Source organism: Pelodiscus sinensis, chromosome 11 (assembly GCF_049634645.1).
Source record: "Pelodiscus sinensis isolate JC-2024 chromosome 11, ASM4963464v1, whole genome shotgun sequence".
Lineage (NCBI taxonomy): Eukaryota > Metazoa > Chordata > Testudines > Trionychidae > Pelodiscus > Pelodiscus sinensis.
This window is the reverse complement of record NC_134721.1, coordinates 111,332-130,529: the sequence shown is the minus strand read 5'-3', so window position 1 is coordinate 130,529 and position 19,198 is coordinate 111,332. Positions and strand designations below refer to the sequence as shown.

General features: G+C 53.2%; 2 protein-coding genes across 3 annotated transcripts in view; one reads left to right on the top strand and one right to left on the bottom strand.

Moving 5' to 3' along the window:
• Nucleotides 1–19,198, top strand: part of P4HTM (prolyl 4-hydroxylase, transmembrane) — a 33,528-nt gene that overhangs the window by 1,518 nt on the left and 12,812 nt on the right. The window lies entirely within an intron of this gene.
• LOC102454798 (secreted frizzled-related protein 5-like) lies at nt 7,201–18,628 on the bottom strand. The gene is made up of 4 exons (XM_006120124.4): nt 18,016–18,628; nt 15,948–16,117; nt 11,990–12,079; nt 7,201–9,782 (listed from the first exon to the last, which is right to left on the bottom strand). Exons 1-4 carry the CDS (start codon nt 18,336–18,338, stop codon nt 9,469–9,471), a joined length of 897 nt encoding a protein of 298 aa, XP_006120186.1. The 5' UTR covers nt 18,339–18,628; the 3' UTR covers nt 7,201–9,468.

The window sequence follows — 19,198 nt, the reverse complement described above, 5'->3', positions numbered from 1 at the left end:
TGTTTTTTGGGAAGTGGTAGCTTCAGAAGGAATATTGTGGTGGCTTGTTGGTGAGAACCATTGACCGTGGTACAATGTTTTGTGGTTTTCATTGGGTGTGACTGGGGCTCTACCAAATTCACAGTCCATTTTGGTCAATTTCTCAGTCACAGGATTTGGAAAATCATAAATTTCATTATTACAGATATTTAAAATCTGTAATTTTACACTGTTTTAGTTGTAGGTGTCGTACCGAAAAAGGAGTTGTGGGGATGATAGCAAGGTGGTTGTAGCATGTGGCACTCCTGCCTTTGCTTCTGCATTGCTGCTGCTCCTGGTGGCCCACAGTGGCTGTTGGCCGTGAGCCTAGGTCTGAAGACAGAGCTGCCACCAGCAGACACAATGCCTAAAATAATCTTGCAAGCCTTGTGCAGCTCCTTTTTGGGTCAGGACTGCCAACTGGAGAAACTCTGGTCTCCCTATGAAATCTGTATGACATAGGGTAAAAGCCCACAAAAGACTAGACTTCATGGGGAGAGACCAGATGTGAGGGTCTAAGCAGATGGTGATGTCTGGGGGGTTTGAGGGGGCATGTGCCCCGTAAATGCCATTGGCAGGAGGGGAAAGGGATTAGCCAGCAGTTGGCCAGGGCCAGGGTCCCCAGGCATCTGAGGGAAGTAATGGGGAAGAGCCTTGCACGCTCACCATTATTGGCAGGGGAAGCAGAGCAACATAGCCTCGGCTTGCCCTGCTCTCTCAGCCATGTTGCTGGGGGTGGGGAGAAGATGGGGGGGGGGAGCAGCGCAAGCTGGGGAGAGGCAAGGCTCATTCATGTCACTCTGCGTCCTGCTGCCTCTTCCCTCTCCCAACTTGAGCCCTTGCTGCTTCCCCTCGCCATTTGGAGTTGCTATTTTAAACCAAGCCCCTACTCCCCTTCCTCCACCCCCACCCCACAGGGCTTTCAATGCTAGAAACATGGTCCAGTAGCCGCCAGACCCCACATCGCAGCTGTGAGAGCCCTGGGGCGGGGAGGAGGGTATGGTGCTCGGGACAGCAGCCTGCAGACAGGCGCTAGGACCGGAACTCCCGGCTGGGCTTATGTGCCAGCTATGGGCTCTTGGGGGCTCCCCTGCTGTCAGGTTCTTGGGGAGCAGAAGCACGGTGCCTGATCACTCAGAATCCAGCTGTGCCTGTGAAGAGTCACGTCACCCCTCCCCCCACAGCGGCTACAGTCACCACAGCTGCCGGAGCACCCCCGAGCCACCCAGGGAGCTGCCGCACCGACCTGTCTGCTCCTTCCCTTCTGCTCCTGGTGGGTGGATGGGGGGGCCCTGGCTCTGTGGGCAGGGCTGGGGTGGTGAGCAGCGCAGGCGGGACCACACGGAAGATGTCAGGACAGCGGCCCCCACGCTATTGCTTTCACTACCCCGGCAGGCTGCAGTTTCCCAGAGTGCCGCATTCACATGACACTACCTGCACCTCGCAGTGCCCACAAGGGGCAGGCAGACACCCCTGCGCCTCCCCTGCTGCAGAGGCTAGAACCCGGCCTGCCGCACGCTGCAGTCAGAAGGAGATTGGGAGAGGGGTCCTTGCCGCAGTTCAAAAGCGGAAGCCCCGCAGGGAGTGCAGGGTCAGTGGGAAACTCCCACTGGCCCCATGCTCCCTGCAGTGCCTCAGCCTTTGAAATGTACAAGGGCCCCAGCTGGGCTCTTGTACATTTCCAAAGCAGAATCACTGCCGAAGTGGCAGGAGTGGAGACGGCTTCGGTCCCCGCTCGCGCCGCTTCCCACTGTGCCTCTACCTCCCCTGCCTTCCGTGGAGTCCCATCACTAGTCGATTCTCTAAGGTTATGCTTATCGGATAGTCAACTAGTGGCTTACAGCCCCCAGTATATATAAACGTGAGGGCTTCTGTATCCCATGTAGCCCTGTTAGCAGCCCAGTGGTGTCTTCACTGGGCTTGCCACTGCTGAGGCTTCCTCATGGTTGCTATGCCAGTGCTCTTCCTAAGAGTCGGGAACTGGTGCAGATAGGCACAGCTATTTGAGTCACCACTTCAGCTGCTGTCCAGTAAAAACAGGCCACTGTGAATTTTGAAGATTGCCAAAGGCAGGTTAGCACCTGGATTTCTGCCAGCCTGCTTTGATTGTATCTCCAGAGCTGTCCTTCCATAGCACAGTTTGGGGCAATGCCCAGGCCTCATGTTTTGGGGAAGCCCCATGGTGGCTGCTTCAACCGTCCTATGAATGGGACCAGTAGGAAAAGTTGGGAGCAATGTTCCCTCGAAGATTTTCCATTTATGAGCAGAGTGAATTTTGTCTTGTGTACCAATATTGAGGTCCTGTGCGCTTGTTTGGATGTGTGGCACCCACCAGTGGTGCTGCTCCCCGAGAAACTCTCCCAGCACCAAGACCCAGCCCAGTCTCCCTTTGCTAGGACCCTGAGCCCTGCTCCCAGACATCCCCCTCCCATCTCGTGGGGAGGTGAGACCTGCCCCCCCCCCCCAGGAGCACTGCTCCCAGGGTAGCCTGTGTGCAGGGCAAGGGCTGCCTCAGGCTGCTCCCCGTGGAGCTGGCTGCCAGTCTGTGTCTGGGGCAGAGGGAAGCTGCTGCGGGTGCCCAGGGTTGGAGAGAGTGGAGGATTGTGGGTAAGGCTGTCACGTGGGGAGCCAGGGGGAGGGGGGCACAGGGGACTGAAGAGAGCCCAGTGAAGTGGGAAGAGAGATGCAGGGGGCCCCAGGAACAGCTGCACCACAGCCCCAGCTAGGGCAGCCACACACTGTGTAGCCCATCCCGGAAGCAGCCAGACAGCCACCCTGGCCTCAAGTCCAGCGCTGCAGAGTTGGGGACAGTAGATAGCAGCCTGGCGGAGTCCCACTCCCCCACGAAGCCCGCCACCAGCTAACCGTGCCTTGTCACATGCTGCACAGCTCTGCCAAGGAGGTGGCTGGGACTAACCTTCTCCCACACGTACCCTAGAGGGAATGTGGCTTGGGGGCCTGGCGCAGGGTGGCAGCAGAGGTCAGCTCCCCTCTCTCACTGCAGCAGTGAGGGTTGCAGTGACCAGCAGCCTGCTCTGCCCCCTACAGCCCACTGCTCTCTGCTTCACCCACCATGCCAGGGCACTCTCTTCTTGCTGCCATGGGGAAGCAGAGCACAGCGGGCTGGGCTCCTGCCACAGTGAGTGTCGAGTGGGGGGGAAGAAGGGGCTGACCTATGCTGCCAGCCCCCCCAGAAATCCCTGACTTGCATTGCTTGGGAACAAAGGGGTGGAGCAGAAATAGGGTGGGGCTTGGGAAAGGGTGGAGTGGGAGTGGGGGAGTTGATCTGGGCCTGGCACCTGGGGCAGTGGGGGGGGTGTTGCCCCAGGCCCCAAGCCTCCCTAGGGTTGGCCCTGTGTAGCTCTTCTATTTATCCCCCGGGCATGTATGGAAGTGAGTGCTACTGACCGATGAAATCTGCAGTCCTTTCTCCTGCCTTCAGGGGAGAGGTTATTTAGACAGGGGTTGCAGATCTTGTTTAAGATTTACATACTAAGGCAGTCTCCAGCTGGTTACCAGTACTGTTGCTTTTGTTGTTTAAAGAACAGGCCAACAGACCTGCTTCCCATAAGATGTTGGCAGCAAACACTTTTTCCCTTGACTCAATCTTTGCTTGCCTTGTTACCTCCTAAGCTCTGGAGAATCAACGTACAAGCTGTGGGCCATGGTACTTGGGAGTGTTATATGTATGAGTATGGCCGAAAGGTCTGTGCATGCATAGGGCACTGCTTCCGATGTTGTTACCTTTAACACCTCCATTGATGTGGCAGTTGAGTTTTTTTGATACAGTCAAATGGTTTGGGGGAGAGGGGTTAAGCCACTTTTGTTTTAATTTATCAGAGAGATTTAATGTTCATTTTAGGGGTGTTAGCGAGTCGTCGACAATCGGATGAGCATAAGCTTTTCCGGTAGTCAACTGGAGTATCGACCACTCACTTCCCCCCATTGTTGCATCTGAGAGGCAGCAATGTGGGGGGAACAGGAGCCAGTGCTGGGGGGAGCTGGCTTAAAAGCTATCTGAGGCACCGGGGGGGTAGGGGAGGGTGCTCCAGCAGCAGCCCCTGTCTGCGGGGGTCCCAGTGGGGAGCTGGGGCCCCTCACAGATGCAGCGGCCTGAGCTGGCCTCATGCACGGTCTGTTCTGGCAGCAGCCCCTGTTCACGGTGGACGGGGCTGCTGGACTCAGCGCAAGCTGGGACCGAGCAGTTCCGGCTTGCAATGGTCAGGGATGCTGCACCTCCGCAGTTTAAATGTAGTAAGAGCCCAGTGGCTGCATTTAAAATGCAGAGCTGTACGGCAGGTGGCTCCCAACGCTGTCAGGAGGCATGGACTGCTCAATCCTGGCTCAAGGCAGCTCTTGGAGCTACCTCTGCAGAGCGGCCCTTACCGCCTTATGTATGGACTACGCCATTAGCCAGATCACTGCAATTTAACATCCTTAGTTCATTTGTCCTTCAGCAGTTACATTTCTTAAATCATGTTGTGGTACCTGGTTAAATGTTAACTCTTGCATTCAAGTTTTGATCCACTGTTCAAAGATGATTAATTTTGGACAGAGCACTTAGAAGAGTTTGAAAAGCTACTTAAATTCTCCCAGGGGTGTGTGTTGTCCCCCAATCTTCCCTTTCTGTGTTTGGGTCTTTTAAAAAATGCATGAAACTAAGCTCCTTGAAAAGATGCTGCCAAACCCATTGAGATATTGGGGAGGTATAAGGGATCCTGCAACATCTGAAAGTAAATAATAAGGCAACTTAACATTATTGTTAAGTATCTAGGAGAAGAAATAAATAAAGGCAGTAGTAGAAATAGTGCCTTCCCCTACACTTGGCATGGCATGCTAGTTACACTTTTATTTCTTAGCCATTCCACCATACACTACAATTCCTCTTAGCTAGATCTCTGGTTAGTATGTTGAAAAGATGTAAATGGATCTTATTTGGCACAATTGTGTACACGTTCTTGCTCTGTCCAGGTGCAGCAAAACTGATTCAAGCATAAGGATGAGCAAAACAGGGACACTGAATTCTTTATGCTGTGTGGTATGAATTAAAAAAAAAGGATCCTTGCAGTTCACACTATCTGATTCAAAGGGAAAACTTAGAGCAAAAACCAGGCATGCTTCTTGTTTATCTCCTTTTAATGCAACAAGCATCTTTAAGAAACACACATGGCTCTGTCATGGATTTCTAAATACAAAGTATTCATAACTTGTAAATTCCAAAATAGTTTTCCCTCTGGCTGTGTGCAAAGCCTCAAGTTTGGAACTGGTGTCGTATAAAATGAGCACACGCAAAAAGTCTCAAAATGACGACAGGGAGCAGTGTGAGGAGTCTGTCTGATTTTACAAGTTAGTTTCCCTTAGGCCCTCACTTCTAACTTCTTTACACTGACTGATGCCATTTACCTAATAGAGCTGGATCACCTAACAGAGTTGAACCTGCCTCCGAGAGCCGCCGTAGTTGACAAGAGACAGGCTTCTGGCACAGTAGACAGTACTTCATCAATCCAGCGTAACACCTCTCTGGGGTAGGCCTTGTTTCCTGCTCCTGGTGTCTGGCAATGCGTCACACCTGCAGCAGTGCATGATGTCCAGTACTTTAGGTCCTTATCTGGCTTGTTCTGCTTTGTCCTCTGATAAGGAGTTCTTATTTTGGGACTTTGGCTCACAGATAGCTCTGACCGCCCATTGAGCCTCCCAGGGGCCATGGTGACTTGAAAACAAGTCTCTACCCACAAGTAGTTCAACAAAATGAATTTAAAACCCAGTGTAGTGAAGTTAGAACAGCCCCACTGAGTTCATGCTTCTCATCAGGTTGAACAGCGTCTGTTGTAGCTCACATCAATAAGAAATAAACCCCTGTTGTGTGAAGACAAAGCTAAGAGGCTCTGTCTGAAAAGGACTTTCCCAGTTAAATGCGAAAACTTTTGACTTAATTACCAAACCATTTTGCAGAGTTTGAGGACAAGTGTAGCAGTGAGTGCCAAGTCCATATTCCGAATGCCTCCTCAGCATGCAGTACAGCACGGCTTGCAGGTCAAGTGTCACGTGTACGACGTCTCATCAGCTTTGTGTTTGGAAGTGTGGCCAAGGGCTCTACTGGGAAATCCTGGTTGGTTTGTTTTAAATACTTGAACGTTTACAAACGACACAGCATTATCTGCCATTGAAACCAAGCTTATTTCATGGAGCTAGGCAAGGTTCTTGTCCTGTTGGTTTTCCTCTTTGAGAGAAACTAGTCTTCAGATAATCACTAGTGTCCAACAAGCACCAGGCAGGGGCTTTGCAGCCTTTATCGATTCAGTGAGATCTCAAAGCTCAATCTGCTTTGAGGCAATTGTTAGTTAAGAGCTCATGAGGCAAGGAGAATAAGGAAAAGAACTAGGGGTCACCCAATGAAAGTAACAGGCAGTGTGTTTAAAACAAACAAAAGGGAGTACTACTTCTCACAGTGCACAGCCTGTGGAACTCCTTGCCAGAGGATGTTGCGAAAGCCAGGGTTTTTAACAGGGTTTAAAAAGAGAGAAATTAACAGATAGGTACATTGATGGCTATTAGCCGGGATGGGCAGGGATGGTGCCCCTGGCCTCTGTCTGTCAGGGTTGGCAATGGGCGACAGGGGTTGGATCACTTGATAATTCCCTGTTCGGTTCACTCCCTCTGGGGCACCTGACATTGGCCCTTGTCGGCAGACAGGACTCTGGGCTAGATGGGCCTTTGGTCTCACCTAGTGTGGCCATTCTTGTATTCTTAACTCTGTGGTTTGGGCTCAAATTTGTAAGTTGGGGGGAAAGGTATGCCGGGCATCTCAGTATATTCTTAGGTGTTTGACTTGGTGCTGCACAGCGTTTGGATTAAAGACTAGAATGATGTAAAATTAATATGGCATGCAGTAAATGGATTAAAAACCGGCTCACTGGTCGTTCTCAACACAGATTTGCAAACAGGGACTCATGGAGTGGATGTTTTTTCCAGTCATGTTCCAGAGGGATCGGTTCTTGACCCTACGCTATTTAACAATTGTAGGTTTTCCTCCCGGATATGAATATAAATATCACTGGTAAGTTTGCAGATGACGTGAGTTTCCACGGCGGCCAAAAGGGCTAATGCAATCCTTGAAGGGTGCGTAAAGAGAGGTATCTTGAGTAGGAGTGGAGAGGTCATTTTGCCTCTGAATTTGGGGCTGATGTGTTTCTGCTGGAATGCTGTGTCCAGTTCTAATGTCGAGAAAGATGCTGATAAGTTGGAGAGTTTAGACTAGAGCAGTGAATAGGGAATTAGTGTTTAATAATCTAGCAGAGAAAGCTAACATTGTCTGATGCATGGAAGATGAGGCTAGATACGTTCGAAGTAGACGTAAGGTGTGCGTTTTCAGTATTGAGAGGCATTAAACCTTGGAGCAGTTTACCAAAAGGAGCAGTGGATAACTGTCAATTTTGAAGCAAGATGGATGTTTTTCTAAGAGGTCTGCTCTAAGAATCATGTTGGTGACATTCTGTGGCCTTTGTGATTTGGGAGGTCAGACTAGGTGATCAGTGGGGTTTTCTTCATTTTGGCCTTAGACCCTGACTTTATAAAACCCTCTGTGCCGCCTCAGTGGTCCAGATATTAAATTTGCATAAGTGTCCCGATGTGGCCGATTTCCCCAACCGAATTTAAACAGGGAAGGACCTGGGGCCACAAGCCTCAGATACTGCCAGAGCTAAACAGAAACTCTGGTCACCAATTAATTCAACACTGGAAGAGTAGACAGAGACAACGGTATCTGTAATGCATCTCTGTCCAAACGGATGTTCCATGCATCTCCCAAACGAGCCTTGCATTGTAGGTAAACGTCAATTACTGCTGCGCAAAGGGGGGCCATTTACCCCCAGACCTTGTTTTCTTTGCTTCCCTGTTTCAGTCCTGTATTTACTCCAGTTTAGAAAGATTCCATACATGACACTTACTTTCACTAGGAATACTGGAAAACCAACTCTCTCTTCCTTGTTTGGGCGTGATGGTTGTGCTCTGCTTCAAAGCCTGTGGCTCACAGGTCCAGCAGTGTCTGTCTGGAAGTCAGGAGAGCCATCCCTGTCCTTGAAGATGGGATCCCCTTTGCTTTGTTTCACCTTTGAAATATCAAAAGCATTGAATCTGTTCTTCCCAGTTTTTGACAGAAGACTAATGGTCTCAGACTACACTTCATTGAAGGAATGCTTTGAATCTTGAACAGAGACTGCTTTTCTCCAGAATGCGTGTTAGTCACTGGAGTAACGTGGGTGCTAACAAAGAGTTGTAAACAGTCTGTCTAAATATCCCTTTGCCTCCTAGTTGCTCAGTTTTCAGTCTTGCTTCCTGGGAAGTCCTCACTTCACTAGTTCTTCTGTCACCAGAGGCTACATATCTACACTGCAATGCTATTTCAGGATAGCGGAGTAACCTGAAATAGCTATCCTGCATCTTCACAGCAAGCCTGTTACTTTGGGCTTGCTATTCCAATGTCCCTGTAAACCGCATTCCATGAGGAGTAAGGGATGTTTCGGAATAGGAAGTTCTAGAAATAAGATGCAATTTGAGCTGCATAAGTCGCGTATCTTATTTTGAACTACGGTGTAGTGTAGACATAGCCAGAGTCTTCCTAGGTAGACTGACTCTTTTTTTTAATTCCATTTTTGAATGAGCCCTTTTAGGCCACCATTTTTATCAGAAAGGAAAAAGGGCAGAAGTCCAACATTTTCCTTTGCAGATCTCCTTTAACTGACAGGCTCTAGGTATAGTGCTGAGTGACTGAAGTTCAGGAGTTGTTTGGCATTAACTACATGACTGACTTGCTGCACTTTTGGTGCCTTTTTCTACTAGTTGAATATCTGTTGCAGCACAAAGGAGAGTAAAGCCCTTTCTCTGTTACAGACAGCCCTGTGGCCAATGCAGTACGGCCCTCATATCCCACCACGCAGGGTGGCCTCTATTTGGAAACATCTCTGGGCCTGCAGCAAGATGGTACTTGCACAAAGTCTGTGTCAGGGATAAACCACAGGACTGAAATTACTATCCCGTTTCAGTGTGAGGGGAGCAAGTAAAGATAGCGATGGAGTAGCGCAGCCAGTCCATTCTAACCTGAGGATTTCCGTTTGCTTATTCCTGCTACCATGCCGGTTTGCCACATCTATTAGAATCTCTGGGTTTCCGGTGCAGTAGGAGAGGCAGGTTTGTTTCTTCTCATTTCTTGGAGTAACAGCTCACTCCCTCAGCTCTTAATTAATAGCTGTGTTGTGTAGCAGTTCCTTAGTGAAATGCTCTGCAGTGTGGCCCCTGGACCTTTGCTATAGACTACACTGACTCCCACTAAAAAAATAGCCATTGGACTGAGCCAGTCTCCAAACCCTTGATTGTCACACATAATTGTCTAGATCCCAGGAGGGAAGCAATTGCCTACCAGTGGAGCAGAGACTTCCCCATCCGCCTACCAGACTATGCTCGGCACCGGTGATGTTTCCATCGCCGTACAGCCAGCTGTAGGTTCCTGTTCTTCTTGTGCCAGGCATAGGCTTTGTTTACGACCACTTTGTCATTCTGCACCTCTCCACTGACGACGTAGACTCCTGCGTGTGTACCTCTCATGATATTGTGAACACAAGTGGCATCTAGGTCCAGCCAGTGCTGGAGTCTTGGGTGGATTTCTGCCCGGAGTAGGGGGCCATGCTTCAAAACCTCCAGCTTGGAGTCCATGTTGAAAGCAGAAATGCTGGAGGTCACGTTCTTCCTGGAAATCCTAATTTTCACAGCTGGAAGAAGCAAATGTGAAACAGTTGACCTATTGTTGTTACCCGCCTGATAGCATCTGTTCACTCCCTTTGGGATGTCTTTACTGCTGGCGGCTAACTGCTTCCCCCCGTGTCTGCTGGCGTCAGATAGAACTGTGTCTGTTTTGAAGCAATCGGTGTTTCCTGACTCAGTAATGTCCCAGCCAAATCACTGAGGCTGCGTTCAACTTGTAAGCCTCCAAATCTGTGATTACAGCCTTTCCAGGGCCAGTAACGTGTCGCTTGCCTTTTCCTTTGCGCTGGGAGAAGGATGAGTGCTGGTGAAGGAGACCAGTGCCCCTGCGTAGGCAGACACACAAGGCAGGAAGCAGTTGTGCCGGCGCACCTCAGTACTGCCCTGCACTCCCTGCGAGGTTCCAGTCTGAGCCTTCCCCTCAGAGCAGGGCTGCAAGGGCTGATGCCCTCGTCAGAGTTCAGGATTCAGCCCTGATGTTCGCATGGCTGAATGCTGTAGAACCGGGTAGGGCAATGATTTTCACGGGAGGTCACTTAATGAGTTTTGCTATGTGGTCACAGGCTGGCTCCACCCCCAGAAGGGGCGGTGCCTGGGGAGGAAGGAGTGGGGCTGGGACTAGTCTCCCCTCCCCAACCAGAGCTGTGTGGGGCAGCAAGCTTTGAATTAACAACACAGCCAAGGGTTCACAGCTCCCAGCCCCCTGCTACCACATTGCCTGGCAGCCACCCAGGGTGACTGCAGCTACTTAAAAGGCTCGCAGCTCTGGCTCCTGCCAGGGAAGCGCCGTGATCAGGAGCTGGGAGCCAGTTCACTAGGATCCTGCTGCCTGAGCCACCGCCTGGAAATTCGGTGGCACAGGCTGCAGGATATAAATAGGAAGCGGCCTGATGCCGTCCACGGGCCGGAGCCAGCCCTGCTGTAGAGCTTCACAGAAACTGAGAGTTAAGCAAGCTCACTGGTCCACCCCCTGGCCTTGGAGCAGAAACAGTGAATTGCTGGGATGAATGTGTTGGGGTTTGATGTACAGACTCTGGGGATGACCGGATGTACCTGCCTCGATGGGAATCTGCTCTCCACAGTGAAACACACGATTGCTTTTGGTTGTCCCCTCTCCCTCTTCCCTCCTGTGCTGAGAGTTCATCAGAAATGCAGGATGTTGCACTTGGTACAAGCCGCGCAAGTTGCCGGAGATGTACCAAGTAAGGATGTTAAGTATCAGGTAACTGACTAATCAAATAGTTGATGAATTTTTCATCGACTGTTTGATTAGTTGATAGGGCGGCTCAGCCTTCAGAGTGTAGCAACAGCCCTGGGGCGTTTCAAAGCGGCAGCGCCACTCAGAGCCAAGGGTCAGCGGGGGAGTCCCCAGCTGATCCCGGGCACCATGCGGCGATGCTGCTTTGAAATGCCATGTGCAGCCTGGGGACACCCCAGTTTGCCCTGGGATGCACGTGGCTTTTCAAAGCGGCAGCGCTGCCACTTTGAAGTACCCCCTCTTCTTGTGGATGCATTGGAGAGGGGCCAGTGGAGGGCAACCAAAATAATGAGGGGGCTGGAGCACATGACCTATGAGGAAGCTGAGGGATTTGGGCTTGTTAGTCTGCAGAAGAGAAGAGTGGTGGAGAATTAGATAGCAGCCTTCAATTTCCTGCAGGGAAGTTCCAAAAAGGATGGAGGGAGGGTGTTCTGAGTGGGGGCAGATGAGGAACAGTGGTCTCAAGTTACAGTGGGGGAGGTCTAGGTTTGATTTTAGGAAAAACGATTTCCCTAGGCAGGTGGGGAAGTGCTGGGCTGGGTTCCCTAGGGAGGTGTTTAAGTCTTGGCTTGACAAAGCCCTGGCTGGGCTGATTTAGTTGGGTTGGTCCTGCTTTGGGCAGAGGGCGGGACTCTGACTCCTGAGAGCTCTGCCAGCCTTATGAGTCTGATTCTTCCCACCCCCTTGCTGCCTCGCTCTGGCAGAGGCAGCGAGAGGGGAAGCGACTAGTCAGCTGGTCCTTCACATCCCTGGCACCAAGGGTGTTGCCCTTGGTACAAGCCGCAGGCAAGAAGAGTTTGGACTAGGTGCTCAGGTGAGGGTTGAAAACTGTAAAAGCTGGAGCCGTAACCAAGTCCCTTTTCTATAGCAAATAGAAGAGGCTTCCCCAGCAGCTGCCGTGTGGCTGGCTGTCGGGGAAGCCAGTAGCTGAGGAGGGAAGCAGAGGTGTGTACTCACCGAAATCACTGGCACAGAAGTTTTCCAGTATCTCCTTGGCAGAGCTGGCTTCCTCGAGCTCACAGTCCCTGCAGCTGGCTCGGGGCACTGCTGTAACAGAGACAGTGATAGCATCTCTTGGACCCTTTCCGCAAGCTGCCTGCCCTGCTGGAGAGCCAGGGACACTCACGCTCCTCAGGCTTGTTACACCCAAGATCACTTGTTAAATGTCAGGGCAAGCCAGGGTCTACCACCCTCTCCAACCCTTTCCCCAGACTGCCCATTGCTACCGGCCACTCGCCGCCAATCACACCACTACGCCCGAGCCATTTCGCTAGGGCTGCAGCTGGGGAGAGCGGTTGAATTTCAGTGATTGGACAGATGCAGCATTTTAACTTTCCCGTGTTAGCTTATCAAAGTTCATGCAAAATAAAGTAAAATACGTGCAACACGCAAGGTTTCAACGTTTTCTTTATTTGTGGCGGGGTGGGGGCCACTGACCACAGAAAAATCAGTTGGGGACCACACAAGTGAGAAGCAAAACACTCCTCCCAAATCCCCCCCACCCTCACAGAAGTGGTCCCCAGCTAGACACCTCACTTCTCTGCTACTTCACCCCCACGGGGGAGAGGGGAGGGCTGAGGTGTAGAGCTTCCCAAAGGCCAGATTTACTCTTCCAGGGTGCCAGAGTTAGTGGATTTTGTGGACCCCCTTAGGCTCTGGGGTAGGAACAAAAATGCGGGGTTCAATGTGCGGACAGGGCTGCCAGTGAGTGGGACAGGGATGCAGGACGTGGGCGGTGGGGTGCAGGATGGGGTGAGGAGGGCGGGATCTGGAAGGGAGTTGGGTGGGAGTATGGGGGGCTGGAGGAGTAACGCAGAAAAGGTGAGGGTGAGAATGCAGCCAAATAGCTAGTTGGGGAGGGAGGCAAAGAAGTGGGGAGTAAAGGAAAGTGCAGCTTCTGCAAAGTAGAATGTGTATCTTCCCTGTGCTCCAGCCTCGTGCCCCTCAGCCCCATGATCCTCCCCGCCTGCCCCTCAGTGCAACCCCTGCCCCTCCCGTCCTGCCCCTGCATCGCCCCCTGCCCCTCAGTGCAACCCCTGCCCCTGCATCACCCCCTGCCCCTCAGTGCAACCCCTGCCCCTCCCTTCCTGCCCCTGCATCGTCCCCTACCCCTCAGTGCAACCCCTGCCCCTGCATCACCCCCTGCCCCTCAGTGCAACCCCTGCCCCTCCCAACCTGCCCCTGCATCGCCCCCTGCCCCTCAGTGCAACCCCTGCCCCTCCTTTCCTGCCCCTGCATCGCCCCCTGCCCCTCAGTGCAACCCCTGCCCCTCCCAACCTGCCCCTGCATCGCCCCCTGCCCCTACCAACCTGCCCCTGCATTGCCCCATGCTCCTGAGTGCAACCCCGCCCCTCCCAACCTGCCCCGCATCGCCCCATGCCCCTCAATGCAACCCCTGCCCCTCCCATCCTGCCTCCGGGGTGGGGGAGGTCATAGTCTCTTCCCTGCCCAGCCCAGCCCTTTGCCTGCAGGCAGTGGCTCCAGCCCAGCGGGGTGCAGCAGGGCGCTGGGGAAGGGGCTCCCTGACCCTGCACAGAGCCCGCAGGGAACAGCGCAGCACAGCCCGGTCCTCGGCTGCCCAGCCCTGACTAGGGTTGCCAGACGGTTTCAACAAAAACACCGGACACACGTGATGTTGCAGCACAATCAACATTCCACCAGATTTAGAAAACACCCGACAGTTCTATTGTCTCGGTTTGTTTCCCGAACAGGAAGCTCAACTACTGGACTGTCCGGTTCAAAACGGGACACCTGGCGACCCTAGTCCTGGCTCTATGGAGCTGGCCGGCCCCGTCCTCTTCTGGAGCAGAGACGAGCCAGGGACACGCGTGTGCACACATGTGCCTCTCCCCCCACCCCAGCCAGCAAGTTAACAAAGAGGGGCAGCCTCGGCTGGTTGAACCCATGGCCAGCTGGCCAGGCAGCTGCCCCTCTTTGATCCAGCCCAGCTGGCAGCGGCCCTGAGCCTGCTGTGGCTGCACCATGCTCCAGCTGGGCTGGATCAAAGAGAGGCAGCCGCCTGGCCAGGTGGCCAGCGATCAACTCCGCAGGGTGCCGCGATTGACAGGTTGGTGACGACTGCTCTGAGGTGCAGCAGGGGCAATGCCAGCTTGCCCCTCTCCGCTGGAGCAGCTCGCCGGAGGGCTGGGATGAGTGCCGCCTCTGAACCAGGCCCTCCTTGGGCTTGGGGTTTAGATGGGTCAAGAAGGGAAATGAAGATCTTTGCCTACACACGTCCCATGTTACTACCACTCGCCCAGAGCAGGGCAGGTGAATGCAGTGCCTGGAGCACTCAGCATCACTGCCACCAGTGGCAGCAATCATGGGAAATTGCAGAAGGAAAAACCCGTGTTTCTGCAAGACAGTGCAGGCCGGATTTCAGCCAGCGTCCTACAGGAGTCTGCTGCCCCGTCTCCCGGCCTCTTGGGACAGCGTCTGCCTTTTCCTCGGTCTGTGCTTCGCTTACGCTCGGTTTGCCGTTCCCTTCTATCGTGGAGCATGGCAACTGGGCGCCTTCCCCACAAAGGAGCCATGTTGTGCCCTGACTCGTCAGCGTGCTCGGCGCGAAAGGGCAGTGAACTCGCAGCAGCCCCCTTCCATCTGGGAGCAGGGGCTTGGCACGTGAGTCCAAGCGCTGGCTCCCTTGGAGGCTTTAGCTTAAACTGGTACCGCGGGAAAGCCAAGCTGTGTCTCCGCAGCTTTGGATTAAACAAAGTAGCTAGCCTGAGCCCTTGGGGGAGGGGGTTGCATTTCAGACTCCGAGAGGAGGGCTGTGGGAAGCGAGGGCGAGTCGCTTTTGAAGGCAGAGCAAATGCTGTTCGTGACATAGGCCGGGAAGGGTGGGTGTATATTTGGCAGAGTCCAGCTCCCCCCACCCCTTTCTGGAATTAAACCACATCACTGTGGTGCTGTGCTGAAGGCCTTCCAGAGTCTGCTGGCAGCCCAGGTGCCAAGCACCACCAGGGACTTCACTGCCAGAGTGTCGTTCAAAGGGGAGCAGGACACAGCGATGCTGGAGGTTTGGTCCACGTTTGTCTGGAGCTTGCGGTCCTCTTGTAATTCACATTGTTAGACCCCAGTATCAGTAGGAATCGAGACACTCCACAACCCCTTGTGTCCTGGAGTGTCTAGATAAGCATTTCCCATTGTTGGTTAACGGGTGGTCCCATAACAGCAGCTATAACAACAAGAAGTCCTGTGGCGCCTTAAAGACACTGACTTGTATTTGGACACAAGCTTTTGTGGGCTGGAAAGTGACATAGGGACTGGCCCTCAGTGGGTGAGTGTTTCTGCTGCAGGTGAAACTTCTACCACGCGCACGAGGCAACCCTGGCAATGCCGACAGCCCGGCTTCAGAAGCAGAATGTGGAAGTGATGGTGCCAGGTGGGATTTACTTCAAAGTGGTCTGAATTTTGCTACGTGCCCACTGACGAGAGGCGCAGCTGGCTTCCCGATGTACCGAGACCGTCTGAATGGCTTTTCTGAGGCATGTTTTTAACCTGACTACTGATCTGAACACCATTAGCTTTGCTGGAGGATCTTGGGGCTATCTGAGCCTGTGCAGTATTCACTCTCATGCCTTGCTTGGAGGAGCAGGTGTATTCAATCTGTTACTGGCTTCATTTCTCAGAAATGTTAGTCATTTGAAACTGAACAGGTTTTAACAGAAACCAAACCCCTGCATTCTGAATGGCCTGCCTCAAAATTCTTCCCCCTCCTACCTGCTCTGTTTTCTCTCATTTCTTCAGTTATCCTTTCACCATAGAGGTCTCCTGCGTGGACAAAACCAGCCTAGCCGAATTAAGAAAGGCAACTTTAAAAAGAGAAGGCCAAACACAATACAGGCCCCTGGTTTTGCTTTGCGGTTCACCTTTAAAGTTCTACGTGGCTACGTGTGTTAGAAAAATGCCTTACTTCTCCTGGTTGAAGTGGCTTCATCGGTGATTGTTGAGATGCATAAGTTGTGATCTGCAGGGAATTTGTTGCAGTTTAGGATGTCAGGCCATGGGTAGCCATAGCAAGCCATGATTGGGGCACAGCTGTCCCGAACAGCTTCACACAGGCTGCGGCAGGGGTAGATGAACCTAGGGAGAGAAACAGGACTGGGCTGAGCCTTCATCTTCCCCTGCAAGCACAAGTGACGGGTTAACTGTTCCAGAGCAAGCTCCAACCACCAGCCTCCCTGAATTAACAGCGTTGTGCTGTGCTGTGGAGTGACCTCTCTAGTCCCTGCAGGTTACATGAGTGAGTCAGAAAACAATCGTCCCAGGCCCAGAGGTTCCCTCTAGAAAGGCAACATCTTTTTTTCTTGAGTATCTGGTACTGATTGTCCAGAAACGGTTAAACTGGACCTGGGGTGGCAGGCATTGTCTTCCCTGTGAAAACGCGCACTTGGAAACCCAGCCCTACGTATGTGTGTGGCCGAGGCGATTATAGGATGGAATTGGGGGCTAAGAGCCGTTCCCTTCTCCGTAGGAAGGGTGCGGGGTGTTGCCACAGGCGTCCTTCTTCCAGAGGTGAAGGCGCTTGCTCTAACTGAGCAGCTGCTGCTTGTATTTCTGCTCTCCTCTAGCTAGCTTCCTGGCACTCCTCAATTGCTGTGCAGCCAGGACCCTTCCTTTGTAAGAACCCCTTGGAGCCTCTGGCAGGGGATCCTGAGGGGTCTGGCCAAGAGGCTCTCAAGTGCCGGTACTTCAGCTACCCCTCCCCTCGCTGCTGCTTATCTCCTGCCCTTTGGCTGGGAGCTTCCCCCTGTTCCCCGGGAGCCTCCTGCTTGCGGTACAGAGCCAGGAAGGGAGAGGAGGGGCGCTGATGTCAGGGTGCCCCCCTCCCACCCTGTATGTCTCCACAGAAGGGGAGGGGGGACAACAGGGCCTGGGATGGAGGGAGTTTGCTGGCTGCTTTAGGGAGTGGGGCAGGGCCAGGGCAGGGTGAGCCTGCCTCAGCCCCACTGCACCCCCACCCAGGAGCCACCTGTGGTAAATAGCGTCCAGCTGGAGCCAGCTCTGAACCCCTGCCCGTCCTGTACCCCCTCTACACCCCAAGGCCCTGCCATAGCCCAGAGCCCCCCTGACCCAAACTCCTTACAGATCCTGCGCCCTGCACCCCCTCCTGCACCAGCTACCTGCCCCAGACTCAGCTCAGAGCCCCTCACACTCCAGATCCCTTAGCCCAAGACCAGAGCCTGCGCCCCAACCCTCTGCCCCCCTGGTGAAAGGGAGGGAGAATGGGAGGAGGGAGTGAGCAGGGGCACGAAGGAGGCGGGGCCAGGGGATCTGGGTTTGAGGTAGATCCTGGATTGCATTTCAATTCAAAAAGTGATCTCGTGCTTAGAAAGGTTGGAGACCCCGGCCCTAGGGCATGGGGAGGCTGCTGGCTGTGACGCAGGGGCAGGATGATTTGGTTCAGCATGAGGAGTGGGGGCAGAGAGAAGGTGCTGTGTGTGGCAGCCTGTGCAACTGGACTCCCGTGTGCTGTCTCCGAGACTCCTGTGGAGGGGCCACACCCGGCAGAGGCGAGCAGAGAACTTCGCAGCAGGACTAGGAGTCTTGCTGCCGCGGGGGGGGGGGGGGGGAAGAACTAGTGTGTAACCCTTTCAGAGATGCCCAGCTCACGGGGGCGCTTTGCCCTCTACATAAGCTGGAGCAGTGGGGAAGACCAGCCTGGGAGAATCTGCCAGCGGGTTTTCTGATCAAATCCCACTGAAGTGCGGAGGTTATAAGGCAGCTGATCTCCAACCGAAGTTCTAAACCCAGGACACATTGCACTTGTCTTGCAGGGCTTTTATTTCCCCTCGGCGATGCCCCCAGGTAGAGTGGGGGGAGCCCCTTGCCCAGGCCACCCTGTCCCTTGCAATAGCTCCGTGCTTTGCCCAGTCTAGTTCTAAATGATTTCCACACTTGGGCTCCCCCGGAGCCTGTTCTCCTGTGGGGCCCTTTGTCTGGCAGCCCACGATTGACTAGCCGTGCCTGAAGGGCCTTACCTGTCCAAGCAGATGGGTGCAAAGAGGGAGCAGAGGAAGATCCTGGCATCTGGGTGGCACTCTCTGGCGAGCAAGGGCAGCCAGCTAGAAGACTGCTGGGTCGCCTCTGCCATAGTCTCGTGTTCCAGCAGGTTGGGGATGCGCATCTCTGCATACCCAATGTCGTAGCACAAGGCCATGCTCCTTGGGATGAGCGTGCACCGGGAAGAGCTCCTCAAGAAGTACCCATAAGCCCCTGGGCAGCGCCAGGCTAACAGCCACATGACGAGGGCCAGCAGCCACTGCGTGCCCCCTTTGGCTGGAGCAAATTGCAGCTTGCCCATTCTCCGGGCAGGTGCTGTAACACGTTCAGAGACCCGGAGGCTCTGTCTTGGGCAGTCACTGGAGACTGACTTGCTCCTGCCTGGGAGATGGTTTTTATAGCACCAAGCCACCTCTCCGCTAATCCATTCTCATTAAATGCAGCCCGGCTGGGAAGACAATACCGCAGTTTGTGTTGCCCTGATTGTTGGGATTTTTGTAGGGGCTTGGCTGAGATCAGCAGGTGTTGATGTGGGGGAGGAGGGTGGAATGAAGGGCTTGGATCCCCCTTGTTTGGAGCTCTCTGTTCAGCGCTATTCCTCTGGCCCATCCTCTTCTCTGGATTAGTCATTATTTTATAAATGCCAGCGTTTTCCTCCCCTTTGTTTTTGTGGAAAAGCAATCAAGTGTTGCCCCAAGTCAATTAGGAGCCATTTGTTTAGCTGGATCCATTGTTAAACAGGCAGTGGGGTGGGATGGGCCCTATGTTCAGAAGTTAACCATTTCAGGTAGCAATTCATTTGCAGCCCTGCGGGAGGCTGTTTACACACACAGGATTATCAGCATTAGCCTGACACACTCTTCACCCAGCACTCTGACACAGAAAGCTGGTTCTGAACATGCATTGTGTATCAGTGTGAAATCCAGCTGCTGCCTCAGCACAGGCTCTCCCTTCTCTAGCATGTCATTAAACGGCCACATCTCAACTGGGGCGCTATGTTGGTCCTGGTCGGGGAACATCAGGTATTGGGGCATCACTTGTCAGTTTGCTCGGTGACCTCTTGTGTTATGTCACTGCCTAGAGAGTGGCGAGTGGATGCTGCAGCTCAGAAGAAGCTCTCGTAAGAGGACAGTGCCAGGAATTGTTCCTGTGAGGGGCTCG